Source organism: Canis lupus, chromosome 13 (genome assembly GCF_048164855.1).
Source record: "Canis lupus baileyi chromosome 13, mCanLup2.hap1, whole genome shotgun sequence".
Taxonomy (NCBI): Eukaryota; Metazoa; Chordata; class Mammalia; order Carnivora; family Canidae; genus Canis; species Canis lupus.
Genome location: NC_132850.1, coordinates 19,072,374 through 19,094,654, shown reverse-complemented (window position 1 = coordinate 19,094,654; position 22,281 = coordinate 19,072,374). Strand labels below are relative to the sequence as shown.

At 52.2% G+C, this 22,281-nt stretch overlaps 1 protein-coding gene and 2 long non-coding RNA genes across 6 annotated transcripts in view; 1 reads left to right on the top strand and 2 right to left on the bottom strand.

Moving 5' to 3' along the window:
• LOC140602727 (uncharacterized) overlaps window positions 1-2,227 on the bottom strand; it is a 60,359-nt gene extending 58,132 nt beyond the window's left edge. The window contains exon 1 of one of the 2 annotated variants that reach the window (XR_012005615.1): window positions 1,779-2,227. This is a non-coding gene — a long non-coding RNA (uncharacterized lncRNA). The other variant, XR_012005614.1, reaches the window with a different exon arrangement.
• Window positions 2,228-4,892: 2,665 nt separating this feature from the next.
• Window positions 4,893-13,869, bottom strand: RNASE10 (ribonuclease A family member 10 (inactive)). Of its 3 annotated transcripts, none has more exons than XM_072772684.1 (3): window positions 13,784-13,802; window positions 8,398-8,501; window positions 4,893-7,154 (listed from the first exon to the last, which is right to left on the bottom strand). In XM_072772684.1, exon 3 carries the CDS (start codon window positions 7,147-7,149, stop codon window positions 6,505-6,507), a length of 645 nt encoding a protein of 214 aa, XP_072628785.1. In that variant the 5' UTR covers window positions 7,150-7,154; window positions 8,398-8,501; window positions 13,784-13,802; the 3' UTR covers window positions 4,893-6,504. The 3 variants fall into 3 exon arrangements, with proteins under 3 accessions (XP_072628785.1, XP_072628783.1, XP_072628784.1); XM_072772682.1 differs by lacking the exon at window positions 13,784-13,802 and adding an exon at window positions 9,638-9,778; XM_072772683.1 differs by lacking the exon at window positions 8,398-8,501 and having other exon boundaries at window positions 13,784-13,869.
• On the top strand, window positions 12,911-21,385 carry LOC140602729 (uncharacterized). Its single transcript, XR_012005617.1, has 3 exons — window positions 12,911-12,985; window positions 20,159-20,232; window positions 21,080-21,385. It is a non-coding gene; the product is annotated as an uncharacterized lncRNA (long non-coding RNA).
• Window positions 21,386-22,281: the final 896 nt, after the last annotated feature.

The window sequence follows — 22,281 nt, the reverse complement described above, 5'->3', positions numbered from 1 at the left end:
ATCAGAAAGGGAGACAGAACATAAAGACTCCTAACTCTGGGAAACGAACTAGGGGTGGTGGAAGGGGAGGAGGGCGGGGTGGGGGTGGGGGTGAATGGGTGACAGGCACTGTTGGGGGCACTTGACAGGATGAGCACTGGGTGTTATTCTATATGTTGGTAAATTGAACACCAATAAAAAATAAATTTATTTAAAAAAAAAAAAAGCACAACCCGACATCTGGCAACCTCAGCCCCCACCCACTGCCCTGGGATGAGCCCTGGACACCCCTCCAGGAAGCTTCCAGCTATATTAATGCTAATGTAAGGTCTCCAGTCTCCTGAGGGTCTTCTTTAGCATATGAAAGTCCTTTTGTGTTTTGGGGTTGTTGTTTTTTATGAAGTTCCTTTTGGACACCTCCCCTTTTCCTTACCCCAACTCCCAACTATATAATCAGCCATTCCTCACAACCTCAGTGCAGCTGCTCTTTGGCCCAAGGGTCCTGTCCCTGTGCTTTAATAAAATCACCTTTTCTAGGTGCTCGTGGGTGGTGGATCTGTGGGTGAAGCATCTGCCTCAGGGTCAAATCAGGATCTCAGAGTTCTGGCATTGAGCCCCCAGCCCCCCTCCCACATTGAGCCCCTTGCTCAGCAGGGGATCTGTTTCTCCCTCTCCCTCTGCCTCCTCCCCCCTGCTCATGCTCTGTCTCTCTCTCAAATAAATAAATAAAATATATTTTTTAAATCACCTTTTTTTACACCAAAGGCATCTCAAGAATTCTCTCTTGGCTGTTGGCTCTGGACCTCACCCACATCCCAAAACTAAATCACACAAAAAATCTAGGATTCTTGATGTGTTTTTTGGAATGTTAGTAGGGTTTGAAGCCGACGGGCAAGGATTCTTGAGACATCTTCAGTGCAAAAAGTGATTTTATTGAACCATGGGGACAGGCCCCGGAAGCAGAAAGAGCTGCTGCCCTGGGATTGTTAGGACTGGCCCATTACAGGCTTGGGAGTTGGAGGAAAGGAATGGAAGTTCCAAAAGGATCCTCATATTCTAAAGAAGACTCACAGGATAGGGACGCCCGGGTGGCTTAGCGGTTGAGCATCTGCCGTCAGCCCAGGGAGTGACCCCGGGGTCCTGGGATCGAGTTGTGGGATCAACTCCCTGCAAGGAGCCTGCTTCTCCCTCTGCCTGTGTCTGCCGCTCTCTCTCTGTGTCTCTCATGCATAAATAAATAAAATCTTAAAAAAAAAAAAAAAGCAAAGCATGTAATGCAACAGCTGTTCAGCTTCCAACTCTAAATAGACACCGTAAAACAAAACAAAACTGCTCAGTATTTAAGTTTCTGCAGTACATTTTCCAGTAGAAATGCTCTGTAATCAGCTAGTAATAAATAGGAACAGGGCCTTAGAGCAGAAGTCCTATTACTTCCCTCCCCCCCCCTTCTCTTATAATTAGAAGGTGGAGGTATTAGAGGATGCAAAAGTCCAAGGAAGAAGAATTAAAAAGAAAGCTGTCTTTTGTGGACGAGAAAGGAAGACGGCGTTTTACAAATGTTCAAAAAAATCCCAAGGCGAGCCACACAATCCGTTCACTATGCTCCTACCAGAAAGAATAAAGATACCGGCTTCTTACCATACAACACCGTACTTTGGGAATCACACGCAGGCTCAGCAGAAGCTACGCAGACCTAAGAGGCGGAGCAGGCCCAGATCCAAGCTCCTGCCCTTGGAAACAGGAAGCTCGTGTGGAATTCCCACGAACTCGCCCCCCACCCCAGGCGGTGCTTGCTCTACCTCCTCCACCGCTTCCTGGGATTCTTCTCCTTTCCTCCAGCTCCCAGTTGCTCCACCCGGGACAACAATTTAGCAATTCTTTCATCTGACTCGTGAACACGTGAACAGGTCCCCCTCTGCTGCCCTCAGGCCTGACTCCTTCGCAGCAGTCTCCGCTCCTCCTGTGCTCCTCCCCGGGGGTCTGCAGGGAAAGGCAGGGCCGACCCACGGCGGCATCAAGGGCAAAGGAAAAAATCCAGTTCTTTGGATGCAATTTTGTGACCTGCTCTATAGCCAGGCTGTGACTCCTGGACATTCTCCAAGATCCGTTCTAGCCCCAGAGGGGACGTCGTGGGGCAGCAACAGAGAGGCGGACTGTCGCCCACTCTGTCATCGCCGAACTTGACTTGTTGGCAAGAGAATCTCCATCCCAGGGGGACCCCATCAGCTGGCCCAGCATCGTGGGAACCCCGTGGCCTGATCCCCTACTGATGTAGGAAAGATGTTAGAGTTCAGAGCCGACGGTAAGAAAGAAATCCTGAGACGCCTTCAGTACAAAGAGGTGGTTTTATTACAGCAGGGGGACAGGGCTCCTGGGCAGATGGCTCGTTAGACACTTTCCACATGGGAGGGGTTGGGGGTAAGGTAAGCCTCCCAGGTATTAGGGCAACAAGGTCTCCAGGACCCGGAGGGAGCTGGTGGTTGTTGGCCTGTGCCCCTACCTGCCACATCGAGTCACTGCTTCACCGCAAGGAGGGTGGGCAAGGGGCCCCGGGGCAGGGTAAGAAGAGCAGTCCTGTTTACGTAAGGAATGGCCATCCTTCACCTTTATCAAGACCAGTCCCAGGGAGGACACCATCACCCGCCCATCAGAGGCAAGTGCAGACCTTGATCCGAAGGGCCCCAGAAGTGCCCCAGTTCGCGGGGGTAGCCGCCCCGCCCTTCCGTGGTGTGCAGCATGACCCCTGGGGGCCTGCGTAGGGGGCTCGCAGGGGAAGGAAGGGACTGTGGGCAGGGAAGGAACGGGGCTCCAACTAGGCCCGGAGGGGATTTCATGCATGCAGACGCTGGGACAGAACAAAAAAGATCAGGAACCAAAGATCAGACTACTCTCCAGCCGCCTGGGGAACCAGCCCCCTGTCCCAACGGCTGGGGTCAACATGTTTTCCCAACAGTTACACCATCACCATAGAAAATAGAAAATAACCACACAAAAGAATGATCGGACCTCAAAGGAGTTCACTATAAATTCCAACCAGATCTAGGGTCACAGATGTCACAAGAAACAAAGACTCCCACGCAGAGTACGAGTGTCACGTCAAGCTCCACCCTGCTGACCTAATGGGGAAAGTCGTAACAAAAGGCCAGGGGTGAGAACCCTCGTGGGCGACCTGGTCGGGAGCCCTCGGACCCCTGAGAGCCTTCTCTGTATCCTCGCTGAGCAAACTCTACCGCATTGCCCACCCCATTTGTCTGCGAGGTTCAGTCTCCAACTCGGGGAGACAAGAACGCCGGCCCCCTGCTTCGCTGCTCCTTGGCCCCGTCGAGGGCCATAGGCCAGAAGGAGCCGAGCAGGACAACGTGATGGGGCCAGAGCCTCCCACACGTGCTCTCAACCCCCAGAGTCAGTCGCAACCTCTGGTGACCTACAGCCCTAAATTCATCCCGCGTCTAGGACGTGTTTCACCCCACATTCACACGTGAGCACCGTTCTGGCACCCCACATTCATGTGATCCCACAAAAGAAACATCACGGTAGCCAGAGAGAGGGACCCACTTACCACCCCACTGTGCTGGAACCAGGCCTTGGCTTCAGGACGCTGGGGTGACTGCGCACGTGCCAGTCTCAGAACTCCCAGGGGGCGGCTGGTGGGCTCCGCATAGGGGAGCAGTGCCCGGAGCGGGAGAAATGGGTCTGCAGCCCACACGGGGCCCGGTTCAAGCCCAGGGCACGTGCCTTAGAGGGCTCTGTTGGCCCCGGTCACTACCAGACCCAAGAGGAGGACTTCCTAGGTGAAAGGCCCTCCAAAGAGGAGGGGTAGGCCCAGGGCGGGGGCCCCGTTTGCTCAGTTCTAAGGACTGCACTAGCCCCACGTGTGTAGACATCGGGGCCATCCAGGGATGAACCTTGGGAAGATTAACAGGACCCCACATATTAGCCAATGTCCCCGAAATTGCGACCTGTGTTGAAGTTACATCTTGTATTCTAGTAACTGCTTCCAGAAGGATCCTGTCAAATGGTGTCCGTGTCGGTGCTCTCCCTGGGGGCGACCCGGCCACGTGACCACCAAGTGCAACGTTGGGGGATCGAGCCCCATCAAGGACAGTCAAGCCCGCCCCGGCCCCATCAGCACACCAGAGCTCCTCCACTAACAGCGGAGCTTGTGACGGCTGCATAGAACAGACTCCCCAGCTCTGCTTAGCCCAGCGCCTCCCGGACCTTTGAAACACCAGTCCCCGCCGACCCCCCCCACCAGCCCCCGCCCGGCCTGGGCTCCCCCTGATGGCCAGGTCCCGACTCAGGCAAATCAAAGGATATTTCCCTGGGATGGCGTATATTGCCTTTTAAAAAAACATTTAATTAACTAATTTATTTAGGAGAGAGTGAGCGAGAGCACAGAGGGAGGGGAAGAGAGAGAGGCAAGCTCAGCACTGAGCACTGAGCAGGGAGCCCAGCTCGGGGCTCAACCCCAGCACCCCGTGACCTGAGCCAAAGGCAGACTCTCACCCGGCTGAGCCCCAGGGCAACTTGCTGTATCTTTGCAGCTGGGACTTATATCTGTTGCATTTTTGAAGTTCCCGAGGAGATTCTAAGGAACAGCCAGGGTTGAGAAGCACTTGTACAAAGTGTCCTGAAGACAAGATTTTAGTACCTTGCAGATAATAAAGGAGTTATTTCTTTGCCCGGGTCCCTCCCTCCCAGCCCCCGTTGTTCTGTGCAGGGTCACCCAGCAGGCAGGGCAAGACAGCCGGCAACACAGGGGCCAGAAGGGAGGGAATGTCAGGGAGATCAAGGAGATTGATTTTGATTTTTAAAAAAATACATATTTTTTGTGTTCTCAAAAGGATTAGTCATTCAGGTAAAAATCCAAATTTTGTTGAACTTCCAGATTAATGTACTAGGATTTCATTGGGTTTTTATTTAATTTTTTAAAAGATTTTATTTATTTATTCATGAGAGACACAGAGAGAGGCAGAGACAAAGGCAGAGGGAGAAGTAGGCCCCACGCAGGGAGCCCGACCTGGGACTCGATCCCGGGACCCGGGGTCATGTCCTGGGCTGAAAGCAGCCGTTCAGCCACTGAGCCCCCCGGGCGTCCCTAACTACACTATTTCTTGATAGAAACTGATTCAGAGGAACAGGCCGAGGGCAGCCACCTCTATTCTCTATGTAGACACCATAGTCTTCCCACCCCGTGAATGGATCCAATCCCTTCTCCACTGAAATTATTCTTTCATCAACGTTCTTCTGCAGAGCAAAGGGGGGCAGAGGTGACACAGAGAATAAGGCTCCCCTGACCCCACCCATTGTACATCCCCGAGCACCTAAAGGGAGCACGAGTCTGTTTTCTGGACATAGTTTGGAAATAGGGCTCCCTCCCCCCCCCCCCCATCCCTCTCATGACCTGCCCTCCTTCCAACTCCCTGTGCCGGACTTTTTAAACCATAAGACCAACATCTTCTTACCTGCCATAGTGTAAATTATCAGTGTTGGCTGAATGAACTTTTTTTTTTTTCTGTGTTTATTTATTGGAGAAAGAACATGCTTTTTGGCAGAGTGGCAGAGGGAGAGGGAGAAGCGACTGCCCGCTGAGGGCAGAGCTGGGTGCAGGGACTCTGTCCCACCACCAGGAGATCTTACCCGAGACTCTGATGTTTAACCTGCTGAGTGAATTTCTAAAGGGATTTGGAGAAAGAATAGGGAGAGCCCCAAAAGCAGAGGAAAAGGAAAACAGAGGGAAGCAAAGGGCAGCAGGGAGGAAGCAAAAGAAAGAAAGTGATGGAGAAAGAATCGAGACAAAGAGGCAGGTAGTAAAAAATGGGAGGGCAGAGAAAAGGCCTGAAAGGGTAAAAAAAAAAAAAAAAAAAGCACTGCTCCTGCCGGGACACACGCTCTATCTCCATCCGCACCAGCCTGCACCTTCCCAGCAGACCCCTAGGACTAATCCTCTGTTTGGGGGACTCCAGACGGGAACCCTGATCCAGGGCTTCACCAGGGCAGCGCAGCTCCAGGCGCTCACCTGTATAGCTGCACCACCAGCTGCTCAGAGGTGCCCGGGAAAGCCTGGGAGACCAGGTGAGTGTTCCAGAAGCTCGCAAACTGCAGGGAAGGATCATGAACCCACAGGGGAGGCCACGTCAGCCCCTGCAGTCCACACCCAAGGGCGGAGAGACTGATGCCCCGGTCCCCGCAGACGTGAGAGCAGCTCTTCACTGCTGTCCCTGCAGGGTAGGGGCGACGGAGGGCCTGAGCCACTGCGGCCCCTGACCCCGGGCGGCCACCTCTAACCCCAGGAATTAAACACAAGTTGGGTGAAACTCTGGGCACAGAAGGACTGTGTTTTCGGGGGAGAATGATATGGAATAGGCCAGCCTCTGTCTACAGGGCCGGTCTGCAGAGCACCAAGGGGGATGCCGCATGAGAAAGCAGTGGGAGGGGGTGAAAGAAGAGTAGGGGGAGAAGAAGGAGAAGAAGGAGAAGAAGGAGAAGGAGGAGGAGGAGGAGGAGGAGGAGGAGAAAAGGCTTTCATTGTCCAGACACTACCTGGACCTTCATGTCATTGCAGGATATGATAATATACTTTTCAAAAATGAAAGTGACATAATGGCAGTGAGGAGTGACCTGGCCCGGTTTGGACAACCTACAGAAGGTCAAGTCAAAAGGACGGGAGCTTCTGTGGCATTTGCCTCCCTTGAGCTGACAGGCCACGACGGGACTGTTGCAGACGGCCTGGACGGTGTCAAGGTCCTCATGGATGAACGTGTACTGGCTTATGCACGTGCGGTTGTGACCCTTCACCTTGGGCGCCATCAGGGTGTTGCATTCCCTGGCCAGCAGGTCAGACCGAAGGTAGGCTTTGTTGCTGGGAAGGAGAGGCTCCCCTCCCACCTTGTTTCCCACCACTTCGTCTTCACCGAGGATGGGGTCTTCGGGCCAGCCGGGGGGCAGCACGCCTTTGCTGCTAAGCACCAAGTTCTCCGTAGTCCGGCTGCCCTCTCCTTTAGTGGCCTCGGCCGTGTCCTCCGAGTCGCTAGACCAAAGCTCCATCAGGGACTGATCGCTGTCCTCCAGGACGGCTGCAGCCATCCGAAGCCCCAAGCCCAGGCCCATTCCCAGACCCAGCAGGAGCAGCAGCATCATAAAGAGGATCTGCACCACAGTCAGCTTCATTTTTCCTGGAGGGGAGAAGGGAAACAGGCCTGGCTTGGACATGAAACGTGGCTTCCAGACTCCTTTAACCCTGACACCTTAGTCTTTGGAGTCTCCCCGCCCTCCCTGCCCTCAAGGCAGAGGATTTTTCTCATTCTTGTCCCATTTCTCTGGTCCCTCCCCCACGACATTTCTGTTGCTGGTTAATAACACGTGATCTTGCAGACCAGGAAGGTGCCGGGAGAAGCAGTTCTGAAATTGGTTCACATATGGGGAATCAGTGGGGGAAGGTTGACATCAAGTGACTCCTAAACAGGAATTAGTTCCAAATAACCCAGGAAGATGGGTGAGAAGACAAGCAAGTGCAGTGCCATACTTTCCTTGAGAGAAATCCCTATAGAAAGCCTTGTTTTGGGTAAAGGACTAGACTTGCCATAGGAGACCGTCTCTCGATTTTTATCCCAAATTCATTTCTGCTCATTCAAGTATCTATTAGTCTCCTTGCTACGCATCCTTCCCCTCAAAAGATAAAAAGGAATATGGGGCCCTTGGGGGGCTCAGCAGTTGAGCATCTGCCTTGGGATCAGGTGATCTCGGGGTCCTGGGATCGAGTCCTGCATTGGGCTCCCTGCACAGAGCCTGCGTCTCCCTCTGCCTGTGTCTCTGCCTCTCTGTCTCTCTATGTCTATCATAAATTTAAAAAAAATAAATCTTTAAAAATAAATAAATAGGGGATCCCTGGGTGGCGCAGCGGTTTAGCGCCTGCCTTTGGCCCAGGGCGAGATCCTGGAGACCCGGGATCGAATCCCACGTCAGGCTCCCGGTGCATGGAGCCTGCTTCTCCCTCTGCCTGTGTCTCTGCCTCTCTCTCTCTCTCTTTCTCTCTGTGACTATCATAAATAAATAAATAAATAAATAAATAAATAAATAAATAAATACAAGAATATCTTCATTCTTAAAAAAAAGAACCCTGAAATACTAAGAAACAACAGGGGCGTGCTGTATGCAGCCTCACCTCACACGGTTCAAAATACAGATTCTATGTATGTATATACATGTGTTTACAGAGAAAGAAAATGTTTTTTTTTTTAATGCGGAGGAAAGTTTCTTTCATTATGTATCTGGATAGAGGGCATTCAGAAATTCTTTGTACTATTGTTGTAACTTTCCTATAAAGTTGAAAATATTTCAATTTTTCAAAAAATTTCTCTAAGGAAAAAGAACTTCCCCCAATTGTTCCTTGGGGCACCCAACACTACTGGGACTTACCTCCTCCACACCTAAGTAGCTTCAAAGACGTCTGTGTCCTCCTGTTCCCCAAGCTCTTCCCTCCCAGGGTTTCCTTCTTTCTCAAAAGTGCCCTGGATGCTGGTCTGTAGAAAAATGGTTAGCTCCTGCTGCCCCGTGCGCGCTTAAACCCAGACTTAATTCCTAAGCCCATCCTCCCTCCAGTCCTCCCACCAGCACTGAATAACCATTCACTCAGTTCTCTCTTCTCCCACAAACACTTTGAAGTAAAGCTATTTGGACATTGAGACAGACCTGTCCAGGGCAGGAAATGTGTCCAGCCTGGGAACCTGCAGACAGTTTTATAAGTGTCCCATCCTGACTGACACCACTGTCCCGAGCTTTTTTTTTTTTTTTTTTTTTAAGATTTTATGTATTTATTCATAGAGACACACACAGAGAGAAAGGCAGAGACACAGGCAGAGGGAGAAGCAGGCTCCATGCAGGGAGCCCGACGTGGGACTCAATTCCGGGACTCCAGGATCACACCCTGGGCCAAAGGCGGCGCTAAACCACTCTGCCAGCGGGGCTGCCCTGCTTTTTACATTTTAGAATCGGATCGTGACTTAATTGGAACGTTGGAGTATCTGAGTCAATCATAGATATGCACATACCTAACCTACGAAGCCTAGCCCTGCCCTCCACTCCCTTCTCCCTCTTTCCAACCCAACCAATGACCACATTCTCATCAGAACACCCAGATTTTTGGGTGGCCCAGCGGTTTAGCGCCGCCATCAGCCCAGGGCATGATCCTGGAGCCCCATGATCGAGCCCCATGATTGAGGCCCGTGATTGGGCCCCACGTCGGGCTCCCTGCATGGAGCCTGCTTCTCCCTCTGCCTGGGTCTCTGCCTCTCTCTGCATCTCTCATGAATAAGTAAATAAAATCTTTAAAAAAAAAAAAAAAAGAACACCCAGATTTTTGCAAACCTGATAACTGAGCTCTAGGTAAGTCCACATCCAAAGCAGCACCATCACTTTTAATCCCTGTGGTCCGGGGGAGTCAAACCAGGAGGTCCCACCGGTGATTGCCTTCCCTTCTTTAGGAGGATGTTTGCTTAGTCATTCGGGCGGGCCGAGCTGCCTGAGCTGCCGATGGAGGTCAGGAGCTCCTCTGTGACGGCAGAGTCCATGCGGCTGACCGCTGCAGTGCCCTGGCGGACGGTCTACAGTAACTGTAATAAGGACAGCTAACCAACCTGCAGCACTTACTGTCTTTTACCTTCTATTTGCTGGTCCCATCCCTCTTTGGGGTCCCTTCTGCTGAGGTCTCGGGACAGCAGGAGGAAGACGTAAAGGCTCCTCTGCTGAACCCACTAGCTGTTGAGAGTCAGCAGGGGCAGCGTATTCAACCATACTCATCGTCTTCTTCTCAGTAAGTGGGTGTTTGGGGCACTACCAGGGACTGTTTGAAATTTATACTTGATTGAAGGGAGAAAAGACCTACATCTGTGGTCTAAGTATGACCTTTAGACGGGCAGGGTTTGGGTTTCATTTTTCCCCTTTTCTAGGCCACAGTTTTCTCATCTTCTAAAGGTTTTTTTGTTTGTTTGTTTGTTTGTTTGTTTGTTTGTTTTAGGGGCTCCTGGTGGCTCATTCAGCTAAGCATCTGCCTTTGCCTCAGGTCACGATCCCAGGGGTCCTGGGATGGAGCTCTGCATCAGGCTATCTGTTCAGGTGAGAGTCGGCTTCTTCTCCCTCTGCCTGCTTGTGCGCTGTCTCTCTCTCTCTCTGTCAAATGCATAAGTAAAATCTTTAAAAAATGTCATAAATCGCCACCCCTCAATGTGGGGCTCAAACTCACAACCCTGAGATCAAGTCGGTCACATGCTCTACCAACTGAGCCAGCCCGTGCCCAGGTTTTCTAAATTTGAGTAATAGTATCTCTATCCACAGGGATGTTGTGAATATTATACAAGACACTGCATGTAAAAGGATGAGTATATTAGCTATTGTTTTTCTTGTTATCACCAGCAACAACCAATACATGCTCATTACCTGGTCAATACATTTTCCCATCGGAAATAATACCTACTGGGGCATGCGGGGGGCTCACTCGGGTTAAGCATCTGCCTTCAGCTCAGGTCATGATCTCGGGGTCCTGGGATCCAGCCCACATCAGGCCTCTCGCTCAGCGGGGAGCCTGCTGCTCCCTCTCCCTCTGCTCATGCTCTCTCTGTCTCTCTCTCTCTCCCAAATAAATAAATAAAATCTTTAAAAAATAAACAAATAAAAATAAATAAATAAATAAATAAAATCTTTTTTAGAAAAAGAAATTTAAGGGGGAATCCCTGGGTGGTTCAGCAGTTTAGCACCTGCCTTCGGCCCAGGGCGTGACCCTGAGTCCTGGGATCGAGGCCCGCATAGGGCTCCCTGCATGGAGCCTGCTTCTCCCTCTGCCTGGGTCTCTGCCTCTCTCTGTGTGTCTCTCATGAATAAATAAATAAAATCTTTTTTTAAAAAAAGAAAAATTAAAAAGAAACTTAGAAAAAGAAAAAGAAAAAGAAATGATACAAACTAGGGCTGCAGCTACCAACATTGCTCACTGCTTCTCCCAGAAGTCAAACAACATCTAGAATCTCAGAGAAGGAATTAAGACCCATATAGACCAACGCTTCATCTTACAAATAAAGAAAGTGCCCGGAAGAGGTTAGCGTCTCAGGTGCCAGAGATCAGTAGTGGCAGTTCTGCCGTTGGATCTCCCGGCTTCTAATGAAGCAGAACTTAGGAGAGATCAATGACTGGACAAAGGCAACAAAGGGCCGTGATGGTCAAGGGAGGAGAAGCGAATGGGATGAGTTGCTCCCCCAGCTTACGCCCTGGGAAGTTTCTAGACCAGGAGGCACAGAGAGGAGGACCCCCTGAGCTGAGGAAATAGAATGGAGGGTCCAAGGTTGGGTCAGCTCAGGTGCAGAACCCAGGGGGACAGCACTGCAGGGACCTGCAGTGGGGGCATCGCCATGCATCCAGCAGAATGCCCACAACGTCCGGGGTCATGTGCTCTACCCACCGAGCCAGCCAGTGGCCCCCAAAGGGAACCCTTCATGGTAATGAAGCAGCTCTGTACCCTGACTGCAGTGGCGGTTGCACAAGTCCGCACGTATAAGACGGCACAGACCTGCACACGGGCCTATGCCAACGCCGCGCATACAGCATGCCAGCGCGAGGTACCGGGCTACAGGAGGCCCGGGAGGGTCCCCGAGTCCTCCATGTGTTCTTAGCAGTGGCCTGTGACCAGTGATTTTTGCAAAATAAAAACTAGTTGTAAGTCTCAGGGCTCATGACAGACGTTGTACACAGCAGTGCGGATGCACGCACAGGACCCCCCTCTAGAAGGAGGCTCGCGTCTGGGGGCATCGGCGTCTGGGCAGGTAAACAAGGTGGGAGACTGAACGAGCACAGGGCTCAGGACAAGGGGGTTTCTACTTTGTTGTGTTTGCTTTTCAGAAAAGAAAACAACAGCTTGTTTATCGATAATAAGAACTAAGCAGAGGGCGCGGGGGCCTCAGTGGGTTAAGCGTGTGTCTTGGGCTCCGGTCAGGACCCCGGGCCCGGTCCCGGCTTCTCCCTCTCCCCGTCCCTGACCTGCTCCCCTACTGTGTGCTCTCTCTCTCTCTCTCTCTCTGTCAAATGAATAAACCATCTTTTTTTTTTTTTTTTTTTTTTTTTATTTATGATAGTCATACAGAGAGAGAGAGAGAGAGGCAGAGACATAGGCAGAGGGAGAAGCAGGCTCCATGCACCGGGAGCCTGACGTGGGATTCGATCCCGGGTCTCCAGGATCGCGCCCTGGGCCAAAGGCAGGCGCCAAACCGCTGCGCCACCCAGGGAGAATAAACCATCTTTTAAAAATAATAAAGGCTAAGTGGAGAAGAAAACCAATGATGAAGGAGTGAAGGATGGGAATTGTGGGAGCAATGACGTCTGAGGGCTCGGACTCTGAAGACGAGCCCCTGGAACACACGTTGGGCCCGTGCAAGTCACCCCTCGGGGCAGGAAAGGGACGGCCGCCCCCCAGGACAAGAGGCAGGGGAACGAGAGAAGGGAGGAGGGACGGCCCGGAACACGGAACTGGATGCTCAGGCTCCTCGCATCCCACGGTCCCCATGGTCCCCAGGGTCCCCAGGGCCTGTTGGGGCCGTGCCCCCAGCCCAGGTCATTGGAGGCTCCAGGACCCTGAGGGCCACCCTAGGGTCACCCCGGGCTGTCAGTTCGTCTGAGGTGTTGTGCCCAAGATTGCGAATCTGAGAAACCACCAAGAAGCCGACACCAATGCAAACACACGTGGGTTTATTTACAAGCTCCAGCTTGGGTCCAAGTGCACCCAACACAGAAGAGCAGGGACTTGGACCCTAAGCTAAGAGGCGCAGCAGCTTTATAGGGGCCCGTGGCCAATGGGATTGTAACACACATAGAAAGTTGTCCAGTCATGTTGGTCCACATGCAGGTGGCCAATTGAATCACGATTCACCCTATAGTGACCATTTGAGCTGGCCTATCACTCTGGTAGGAACTGGCGCGCAGTTTTGGCAGGCACGAGGCGGGGTTACATTGTTCTGAGCCGAATCCGGTAAGGGTGTCCCCAGCGGCTTGACTAGGGTGGGCAGCGCCTTAAGCAATAAGCAGGTCATGTGGGGGTCATACAGGAGGTGGCGGGTGCAGCACAATATGGAGTTAGTCCTGCTCTGCGTGTCCAGGGGTAGGGGATTTTTGTTAAATTTCCTGGGTCCCACAGAGGCAGTATGGGCCGGGCCGTGGGGGTGGCCACTCTTCCCCGCACGGCCACGACGTGGGGCCTGTGTCCCCGCAACAGCCCCGGGGTTCAGCTCTGCCCGAGGCTGGCCCTGCCGGGTCGGGAGCGGCAAGCGGCACCGCCAAGCTGACCCTGCAAGGAGGCGGCTCGGTGTCCCCCTGGTCCCGGGAGGCTTGAAGTGCCCGGGGGCCCCACAGACGGGGCTGCGCTAGAACCCGCTCTCTCCTGGACAAGGGCCCATGGCCTTGAGGGCTCCCGGCTCCACCTGCTGCTCCCCCGGCCCGGCCCCGGAGCTGCCCCAGCGGCGGCCTTTCCACGGCGCTGGAGGACCCGAGCCCATGACACCTTTAGGACCATCCATCCAAGATGCAGTCCCAGTGACTACTGAGAACCTTCACCAGTAACAGTCATAAATAAATCCACGGGCTCCCCAGGGGCTGGGGGTGCCGAGGGCTGCCTTCGGGCCAGGGCGTGACCCCAGGGTCCCGGGATCAAGTCCCGCCTGGGGGCCTGCTTCTCCCTCTGCCTGGGTCTCTGCCCCTCTCGGTGTGTGTCTCGTGAATACATAAAATCTTTTTAAAAATGAGTAAAATGGGTTCACATAAACCCACTCACCATCCATAGAACTCGACCCCTCAGACCTCGGCCAGGTCCTTACTGCCAGTCTTGCCCTCTCACTGCTGCAGTCCCCCCCGCCTTGGGCTTGTGCCCTTGGGTCTTGTGCAGGCCCTGCTCCCAGCTGGTAGGCGACCCTCTGGGCACTCATGGTGCTGTCCTGTTCTTTCTGACTCAATGATTTTGGCACTTTCCGTGATGTCGGAGGAGTTTTGCTAATAACATATGATCAGTTCACAGACCACAACCACCCCCGCCCTGGTACAACAGGAACTCCCAGAACCAACAAAGTCTACAGAATGAGCTCCCCCAAATCACGTCTAACATCCCACTCCTCTGCTAGGAAAGATGCCCACTCACGAACATTCTGCATTGCCTTTTCTTTTTCTTTTCTTTTTTTTTTTTAAGATTTTATTTACTTATTTATGAGACTCAGAGAGAGAGGCAGAGACACAGGCAGAGGGAGAAGCAGGCTCCTTGCAGGGACTCGATTCCAGGACCCCGGGGTCACACCCTGAGCCGAAGGCACGTGCTAAACCGCGGAGCCACCCAGGCTGCCCTGGGTTGCCTTTTCTATGAAAATGACGTTAATTCATTTTTATCAATCAGCATATGTAACATTCAGTGACTTCTTTGGAATAGATTTAATAGTCTTTATAGACATATTGTCTAAATTTATTTTAAAGATTTTATTTATTTATTTATTTATTTATTTATTTATTTATTTATGAAAGACACAGCATGAGTGGGGGGAGGTAGGAAAGGGGCAGAGTGAGGGGGAGAAGCAGACTCCGCGCTGAGCAGGGAGCCCAAAGTGGGGCTCGATCCCAGGACCTGAGGTCACGACCTGAGCCCAAGGCAGCGCTCAACCACTGAGCCACCCGGGGGCCCCTAAAGGATAAATTCTTAAGGACACCTATTTGAGTTAACATCATTTAGACAATTTTCATACCAAAACCACGGACTGAGCCAAGATTTCCAGAACTTTTTTTAGTCAATAAGCAGACAGCTTCATGGAACTGCTACTCAAGATCCAGCAGGACAAGAATTAGTTGGGGGCTCGCTGCTCAGAGGGGAGCCTGCTTCTCCCTCTGTTGCTCCCCTTGCTTGTGCTGTCTCTCTGTCAAATAAATAAATTAAATCTTAAAAAAAAAAGAGTTAATTGTATGGGACTGGAGGAATTGATGAGGGAAATTTGTTTAGAATATTGTTTTAGGGACGCCCGGGGGGCTCAGCGGCTGAGCGGCTGCCTTTGGCCCAGGGTGTGACCCGAGGGTCCCGGGATCGAGTCCTGCGTTAGGCTCCCTGCAGGCCCTGCTTCTCCCTCTGCCTGTGTCTCTGCCTCTCTCTCTGTGTCTCTCAAGAACAAATAAATTAAATCTTAAAAAAAAAAAAGAATATTGCTTTAATGTTCTACTTCAATGTTTTAATGTTCTATTCTGAATATCAGAATAAGGCTTTTTTCTTTCTTCTCAAACTCTCTGTGATCTAAAACAAGTTACTAGATTCTGTTTTTTTTTAAACTGAAATAAACATTCCTTTTTTTTAAAAAAAGGTTTTATTTTCTGATTTGAGAGAGGGAGAGTGCACGGGAGTAGGAGGGAGGGTAGAGGGAGGAGTGGACTCGGCTGAGCAGGGGGTGACGCAGGTGGGAGCCCCCCCAGGAGCCTGAGATCAGCAACCCAGCCGCAAGCGGACACTGAGCCGGCTGAGCCACCCCGGTGCCCCTGAAATAAACATCCTGAAAGGGTGTCTGATTGTCACTCACTCACCATCCCAAGAAGTCAGAAGCTTAGGAAGTCTTCTTACTGTTCAACAGCGCGTAGTTATTTGCGTGAGTTCAGTAAGCTTTTGTCCTCCTCCTTACTGGGATATACTGGAGAAAGGGTCTGCAAGCAAGGCCTTGCCCAGGAGTCACTTTTGAGAATGATGCTTGTTTGATCCACTGTGATGAGGTCTACAAAATCCTCTCGGGAAAGGCTGCTTAGGACCTGGTTGACGGGATCCCAGTTCTGAGGCAGATGAGGACGGTCGGCTCTCGCAGGCCGGGAACTCTAGGAAATCCTGGGGACCTTTTTTTTTTTTTTTTTAATTTTTTATTTATTTATGATAGTCACAGAGAGAGAGAGAGAGAGGGGCAGAGACACAGGCAGAGGGAGAAGCAGGCTCCATGCACCGGGAGCCTGATGTGGGATTCGATCCCGGGTCTCCAGGATCGCGCCCTGGGCCAAAGGCAGGCGCCAAACCGCTGCGCCACCCAGGGATCCCAATCCTGGGGACCTTGAGAAAAAGGCATTCGCCCCATGCATAGGCACAGTGGGTAACCTGGCGGAGGGTACCCCCCCCCCACTTGCTCTTTCTAAACGCAAGGTAGCGAATAATAGAGGCTTTTAAAACCCCGATCTGAGATTCTTCTGGAAGAAGAAGGAAAACTTCTGGAAAGAAGTGAACTTGGTGGCCTTGTCGATAACGTATGGCTCTAGATTCACCAAGCAGGTTGAGAGGAATGTGCGGTAAAAGGAGCAGTGTCGCAGCAAGGACGTAATAACCAGGCCACACTGATGGTCTTGCCCCCGCTCTCTTCCTTTGCTGTCACACTGAGAACTTCCTACCCGTCCCCTGCCCTCCGTGCCCAGCACAGGGTCTGGCACGAAGACGGTGGGCAGCAGTATTTCCCAGAAGGGTACAGCCGGGCCGGCCTGACTCTGGAGGGCTGGGAGGCGGGGGCTGGGAGGCCCGGGCACCCACTGGAGGGAGCTGCCGCCAAAGCCCTTACCAGGCCTGGGCGCGGGGCTAACAGCGCTGCCGCCACCGGGCTGCGGTCTTGGGAGCTTTGCCACAGAAAGAGATCGTAAGAGTCGCCCTAAGGGGCAGCCAACCATGCGGAGCAGTCGGAGGGCGGCGGGGGGCGGGGGGCACGGGAATGAGGGGTGAGCGAGTCGGGCAGTGGGGGGTGGTCTGGGCTTTGCACCCCGGCCCTGAGGCCCCCCCAGCACCTGGCTGCCCCCCTGGCTGTGCGTGCGCCCGTTGATCAGGGGCACCCGGGTGGCGACCTCAGCCCGACCTCCGCCTGACCTCAGTCGGACCTCACCCCGACCTAATCCCCTCACCCTGACCTCACCTTGACCTCAGTCTGACCTCACCCCGACCTCAGCCCGATCTTAGCCTGACCTCAGCCCCTCACCCTGACCTCAGTGTGACCTCACCTCGACCTCACCCCCCGACCTCAGCCTGACCTCCAGCCTGACCTCAGCCTGACCTCACCTTCACCCACCTGGTCTTCAACCCAACAGCCTCAGACATTGCCGAGAGCAGCATGCGATGTAATGTTCTGGGTGGGGGGGGTGCTGCAGACCAGAGTGGTGTGCCGGCAGGTGGGAAGCTCTGGGTCCCCGTGTCACTCCCTGCCCGTCGTGCGCCCTGCCCCCGAGGGAGCCAGCCTGTCCCAGGAGGGAGGGAGCCCAGGGAAGGACGGCACCCCTCTCCTTCAGGTCCTCCTGGGGTCGGCAGGGCTGCGCGGCCAGTGCCACCGCCACGCAGGTAAGCGTCGCCCCAGGATGCGGGGCTGGGAGGCCTGCTTGTGTCGCGGTCCCCGGAGCTCCCGCTGCCAGCGGGGCACACTGTGCAAGCCTCTGCCGGGGGGACCCACCCCTTAACATTCACCTGCTTTCCCTGCTTTTGAGGGTTTTTAATGAAATTATCCCCGAAAGGCTTCACACACTTAACTGGGCTCGAGTCACTAGCTACTTGGTGTGGTTCCCTGACACCAACGCACCGGTCCATCCCCAGGAGCCACGGAGCGCCGTGGGCCCAGGGGCCACCATGGGTGATTCCCACCCCCCACCCCACCCCCGTCCACGCGGAACCTGCTGGGAGACACCCAGGAACGTGCGGCCAGTGAGCGACGGGGACAGCGTTTGGCCTCCTGCCGAATGGCCGCACGACACCGGCCCCCCAACTACGTGGAGCAGGGACTGAACCCTCAGACGACTGTCCCTGCGTGACACCTCACCCAGAGGCAGTGCAACAAGTTCCAGTGGGTCCACACTTCATTCAACTGGCAGAAAGCCCCGGAGCCAAGGGAGATTCACCTGCTAAACTGACGGCTTCTGGCCTTCCCGTGGCCAGGGACACGTCTTCCTATTCCCAGTCCCCTGGAGTCCCTTGAGGCCACACTCGCAAAGTGCACCTACTTCTCTTGCTTAGAGAAGAGATCACAGAGGCTGCTGCAAAGACCCTGTGGCCGCAAGGCACCACAACTGCCCTCTCGCCCCCTCGGGGCCTGTCATCCTGTTGTCGGGGCCTGTCCTCAGGGCCTGTCCCCGGCTCACGGGTCCACACACGGTCGTGTCTGACACACACGGTCGTGTCTGCACACCTGACGTTTTTCTGTCTGGAGGGACTGATGCATACTAACTGCTTCCAAAAGGAAACTATAAACAAGAGCTGCACTGAAAAATCTGTACCGTGGGAAATAAAGATGAACCGCCAAGGACGTAAGACAACGGGCCTCGAGGAGCTGGTCGCGGGGTTGGCAGGGGCTGCAGGTGGCCCTGGGGTTCGGTCAGGCCGGGGTGACAGGAACCAGCGCGACTCCAGCCTAAGGACCGAGGAGCGCCCGGGCCCTGAGCCGCGGTGGCTGCTGAGGAAGCAAGTCCAAGACTCCAAATTTCTCTTGCCCCTTCCAGCCCCGACCCCAGTCTCCTTCTTGAAATACACTTGCATGCGCTATTACTCAGCCACCCAAGGAAAGAAAAAAGGAAAACGAGATTTTACCATTTGCAACGACATGGACGGAACTAGAGGGTACTTTGCTCAGCAAAATAGGTCAGTCAGAGAAACACAATTATATTATTTCACTCGTGTGGAATTTAAGAAACAAAACAAAGAATCATCGGGGAAGGGAGGGAAAAATAAGATGAAGCCAGAGAAGAAGGCAAACGGGAAGAGACTCTTTCTCAATCATAGGAAACCAACTGAGGGTTGGGGGGCGGCGGGCAGGCAATGGGGTAACTGAATGAGGGCGCCTGAGGCTACGAGCCCTTGTGTTTGTTTGTTTGTTTAAGATTTTATTTATTTATTCATGAGAGACACAGAGAGAGGCAGAGACACAGGCCGAGGGAGAAGCAGGGGACCCCGGGGTCCCGCCCTGGGCCCAAGGCAGCCGCCCCTCCGCTGAGCCCCCGGCGCCCCAGTCCCGGGTGTTACCTGCAACTGATGAAGCACTAAACCCTACCTCTGAAACTAATGATACATTATGTATTAATTAATTGAATTTAAATTAAAAAGTATATTTGCAAGCCTGCTAGTTTGTATCCTTTTATACTTTACATTGTTCCCAGAAAGGATTAAAGGCAGTTCATGAAATGGTCTACAGTGAATGACAGCACGACTCCAATTCAGGTGAAAGCAAAGAGAATATAGTTTGATCCCCTGAACTTCAGTTGTGGGGATGCTCAGATCACTGTGCGTGCCTGAGCCTGCATTTTGATCCCCAAAGCTGGAGTGTGTGGGTTCTCAGCACCCACCCTTGACAGATTAGGCATTTGGGTAGATTAGGAGTTTGATTTCACAATTGGTGGTTCCTATTTACCAAATGCTGATCTGACCTGACCTAATTCTAAGATGGCACCAAAAATTTTGAGATTTTGCCATGACATTTACAAATCACCACAATTTAATCTTCCCATTTGGATTAAAAAAAAAACAACAACAACAAAACTTTTTTTTTTTTTAATTTTTATTTATTTATGATAGTCACAGAGAGAGAGAGAGAGAGAGAGAGAGAGAGAGGCAGAGACACAGGCAGAGGGAGAAGCAGGCTCCATGCACCGGGAGCCCGACGTGGGATTCAATCCCGGGTCTCCAGGATCGCGCCCTGGGCCAAAGGCAGGCGCCAAACCGCTGCGCCACCCAGGGATCCCAACAACAACAAAACTTACCAAAGAGTTTCCAATAAGAAGGAGATAACCAGGGTTGCCTCAATGCATTGATACTATTCAAATAAACTTAGTTTTTGTTATTGTGTTGCAGTCTTATTTACAATAAACTTGTGGCTTTCATTAAGATTTCTGAAATAATGGGACGCCCGGGGGGCTCAGCAGTGGAGCGTCTGCCTTTGGCCCAGGGTGTGACCCCGGGGTCCTGGGATCAAGTTCCGCATCGGGCTCCCCGGGGGAGTCTGCTTCTCCCTCTGCCTGGGTCTCTGCCTCTCTCTCTCATAAATAATTTTTTAAAAAGTGAACTGATATAATATCAGCAACAACTTACTTTCAAATGGCTCAGGAAAAAAGAAGTACAGCTGTGGTATGATGCTAACAACTGATGGTGGAAGACACTAGCTCTCATTACGTTATTTTTTCAACTTCTCTATAGGCTTGAAGGTTTTCAAAGTAAAAAACTGGGGACAAAGTGAATGTTAAAATTCCCAAGAAACATATCACATCATTGTAAGTACACAAAACTGGTAACAGTGCCTATCTTGGGCTGAAGGGTTCCTTTTTCTTGCTCTTGTTCTTTATATTGTCCAATTGTTCTACATTAATCTGTATTGTTTTTGTAAACATGTAAAATATTATTTTTATTTATTTATCTTTAAAGATTTTATTTACTTATTCATGAGACACAGAGCCAGAGCCACAGGCAGAGGGAGAAACAGGCTCCCTACAGGGACCCCAATGCCGGGCTCCATCCCAGGACCTGGGGTCACGCCCTGAGTCAGGTAGAGATGCTCAACCACTGGGCCACCCAGGTGCCTCATGTAAGATTCTAATTTTATTTATTTTTATTTAAAATTTATTTTTAGGGGTATCTAGGTGGCTTGGTCAGTTGAGTGACTGACTCTTGATTTCGGTTCAGGTCATGATCTCAGGGTCCTGAAATCGAGCCCCACATGAGCTCCGTGCTTAGATTCTGTCTAAGAATCTCCCTCCTTCCCCTTTCCCTCCCCCCGCCCCCCCCCCCCCCGAACTCTTTCTCTCTCCCTCGCTCTCTCAAAAAAATAAATAAAATCTTAATTAAAAATTATTTTTAGGGGAATCCCTGGGTGGCTCAGTGGTTTAGTGCCTGCCTTTGGCCCAGGGTGTGATCCTGGAGTCCTGGGATCAAGTCCCACATCAGGCTCCCTGCACAGAGCCTGCTTCTCCCTCTGCCTGTGTCTCTGCCTCTCTCTCTCTCTCTCTCTCTGGCTCTCATGAATAAATAAATAAAGTCTTTTAAAAAAATTATTTTTAATAATAAAATAAAGATTAAAAATAAAATTATTTTAAAACTGTATATCTTATTTTCTTTACACAGGGCTAAAACTCATGACCTCAAGATCAAGACCTCAGTCCCCCCACACCCCGCCAATGGGCTCTGCTTCTCCCTCTGCCTCTCTCTTTCTGGGTGTCTCTAATGAATAAATAGATAAAATCTAAAAAAATTGAAAATCAATAAAAGACCTGAGCTGAGGGATCCCTGGGTGGCGCAGCAGTTTGGCACCTGCCTTTGGCCCAGGGCGCGATCTGGAGACCCGGAATCGAATCCCACATCGGGCTCCCGGTGCATGGAGCCTGCTTCTCCCTCTGCCTGTGTCTCTGCCTCTGTCTCTCTGTGTGTGTGTGTGACTGTCATAAATAAATAAAAAATTAAAAAAAAAAAAAAAGACCTGAGCTGAGATCAAGAGCTAGACACTCAATCGACTAAGCCACCCAGGGGCCCCAGAACTGTTCATCTATTTTTTTTTAAAGATTTTATTTATTTATTCATGAGAGACAGAGAGAGAGAGAGAGAGAGAGGCAGAGACACAGGCAGAGGGAGAAGCAGGCTCCATGCAGGGAGCCTGACGTGGGACTCGATCCCAGGTCCCCAGGATCACGCCCTGAGCTGCAGGCGGCGCTAAACCGCTGAGCCACCGGGGCTGCCCTGTTCATCTATTTTTAAAGGCCACAGCAAGGACTCTTCCTTCTACCCCTGTGGCCCTCCTCACCGAACCAGACCCCTGCTGTCACCCCGCACCCAGACCGGCTGGGCAAGCTCCCTCCAGACCCTGTTTCTCAGGAGTGCTCCCATGCGCATCACTGGCTCCGTAACCTGCTTCCACACAAACGCTTTGCTCATACGCCACTGCCCACACAAACCTCCTTCCTCTAAACTGCTCTCCTGGAACAAACGGCTTCTTTCACCGCTGACTGCTCCTCTGTGCAAAGCTCCCACCCATAAACCACATAAACCACCAAGGGGCCAGGGAGCACTCACTCCACCCACCCTCTCTGCGTCAGTCCCCTGGTGAATGCCTCCTGGTGTGCCGCCCAAGATTTCTCAACGGCTAAGGCAAAGGGTTGGTCTACCCGCCTGGTCTACCTGCCGGAATTGCTCCCACTCTTGTCTGGGATCAGCTCCCACCTCTCCCGAGCTAGTTCTCCCACCTCGCAGTTCCCGTCCTGGAGCAAGTCAAGCGGAAATGCACACGCGTGGATACGTGGTCATTGCAACATGAAAGTACCGAGTAACCTCCC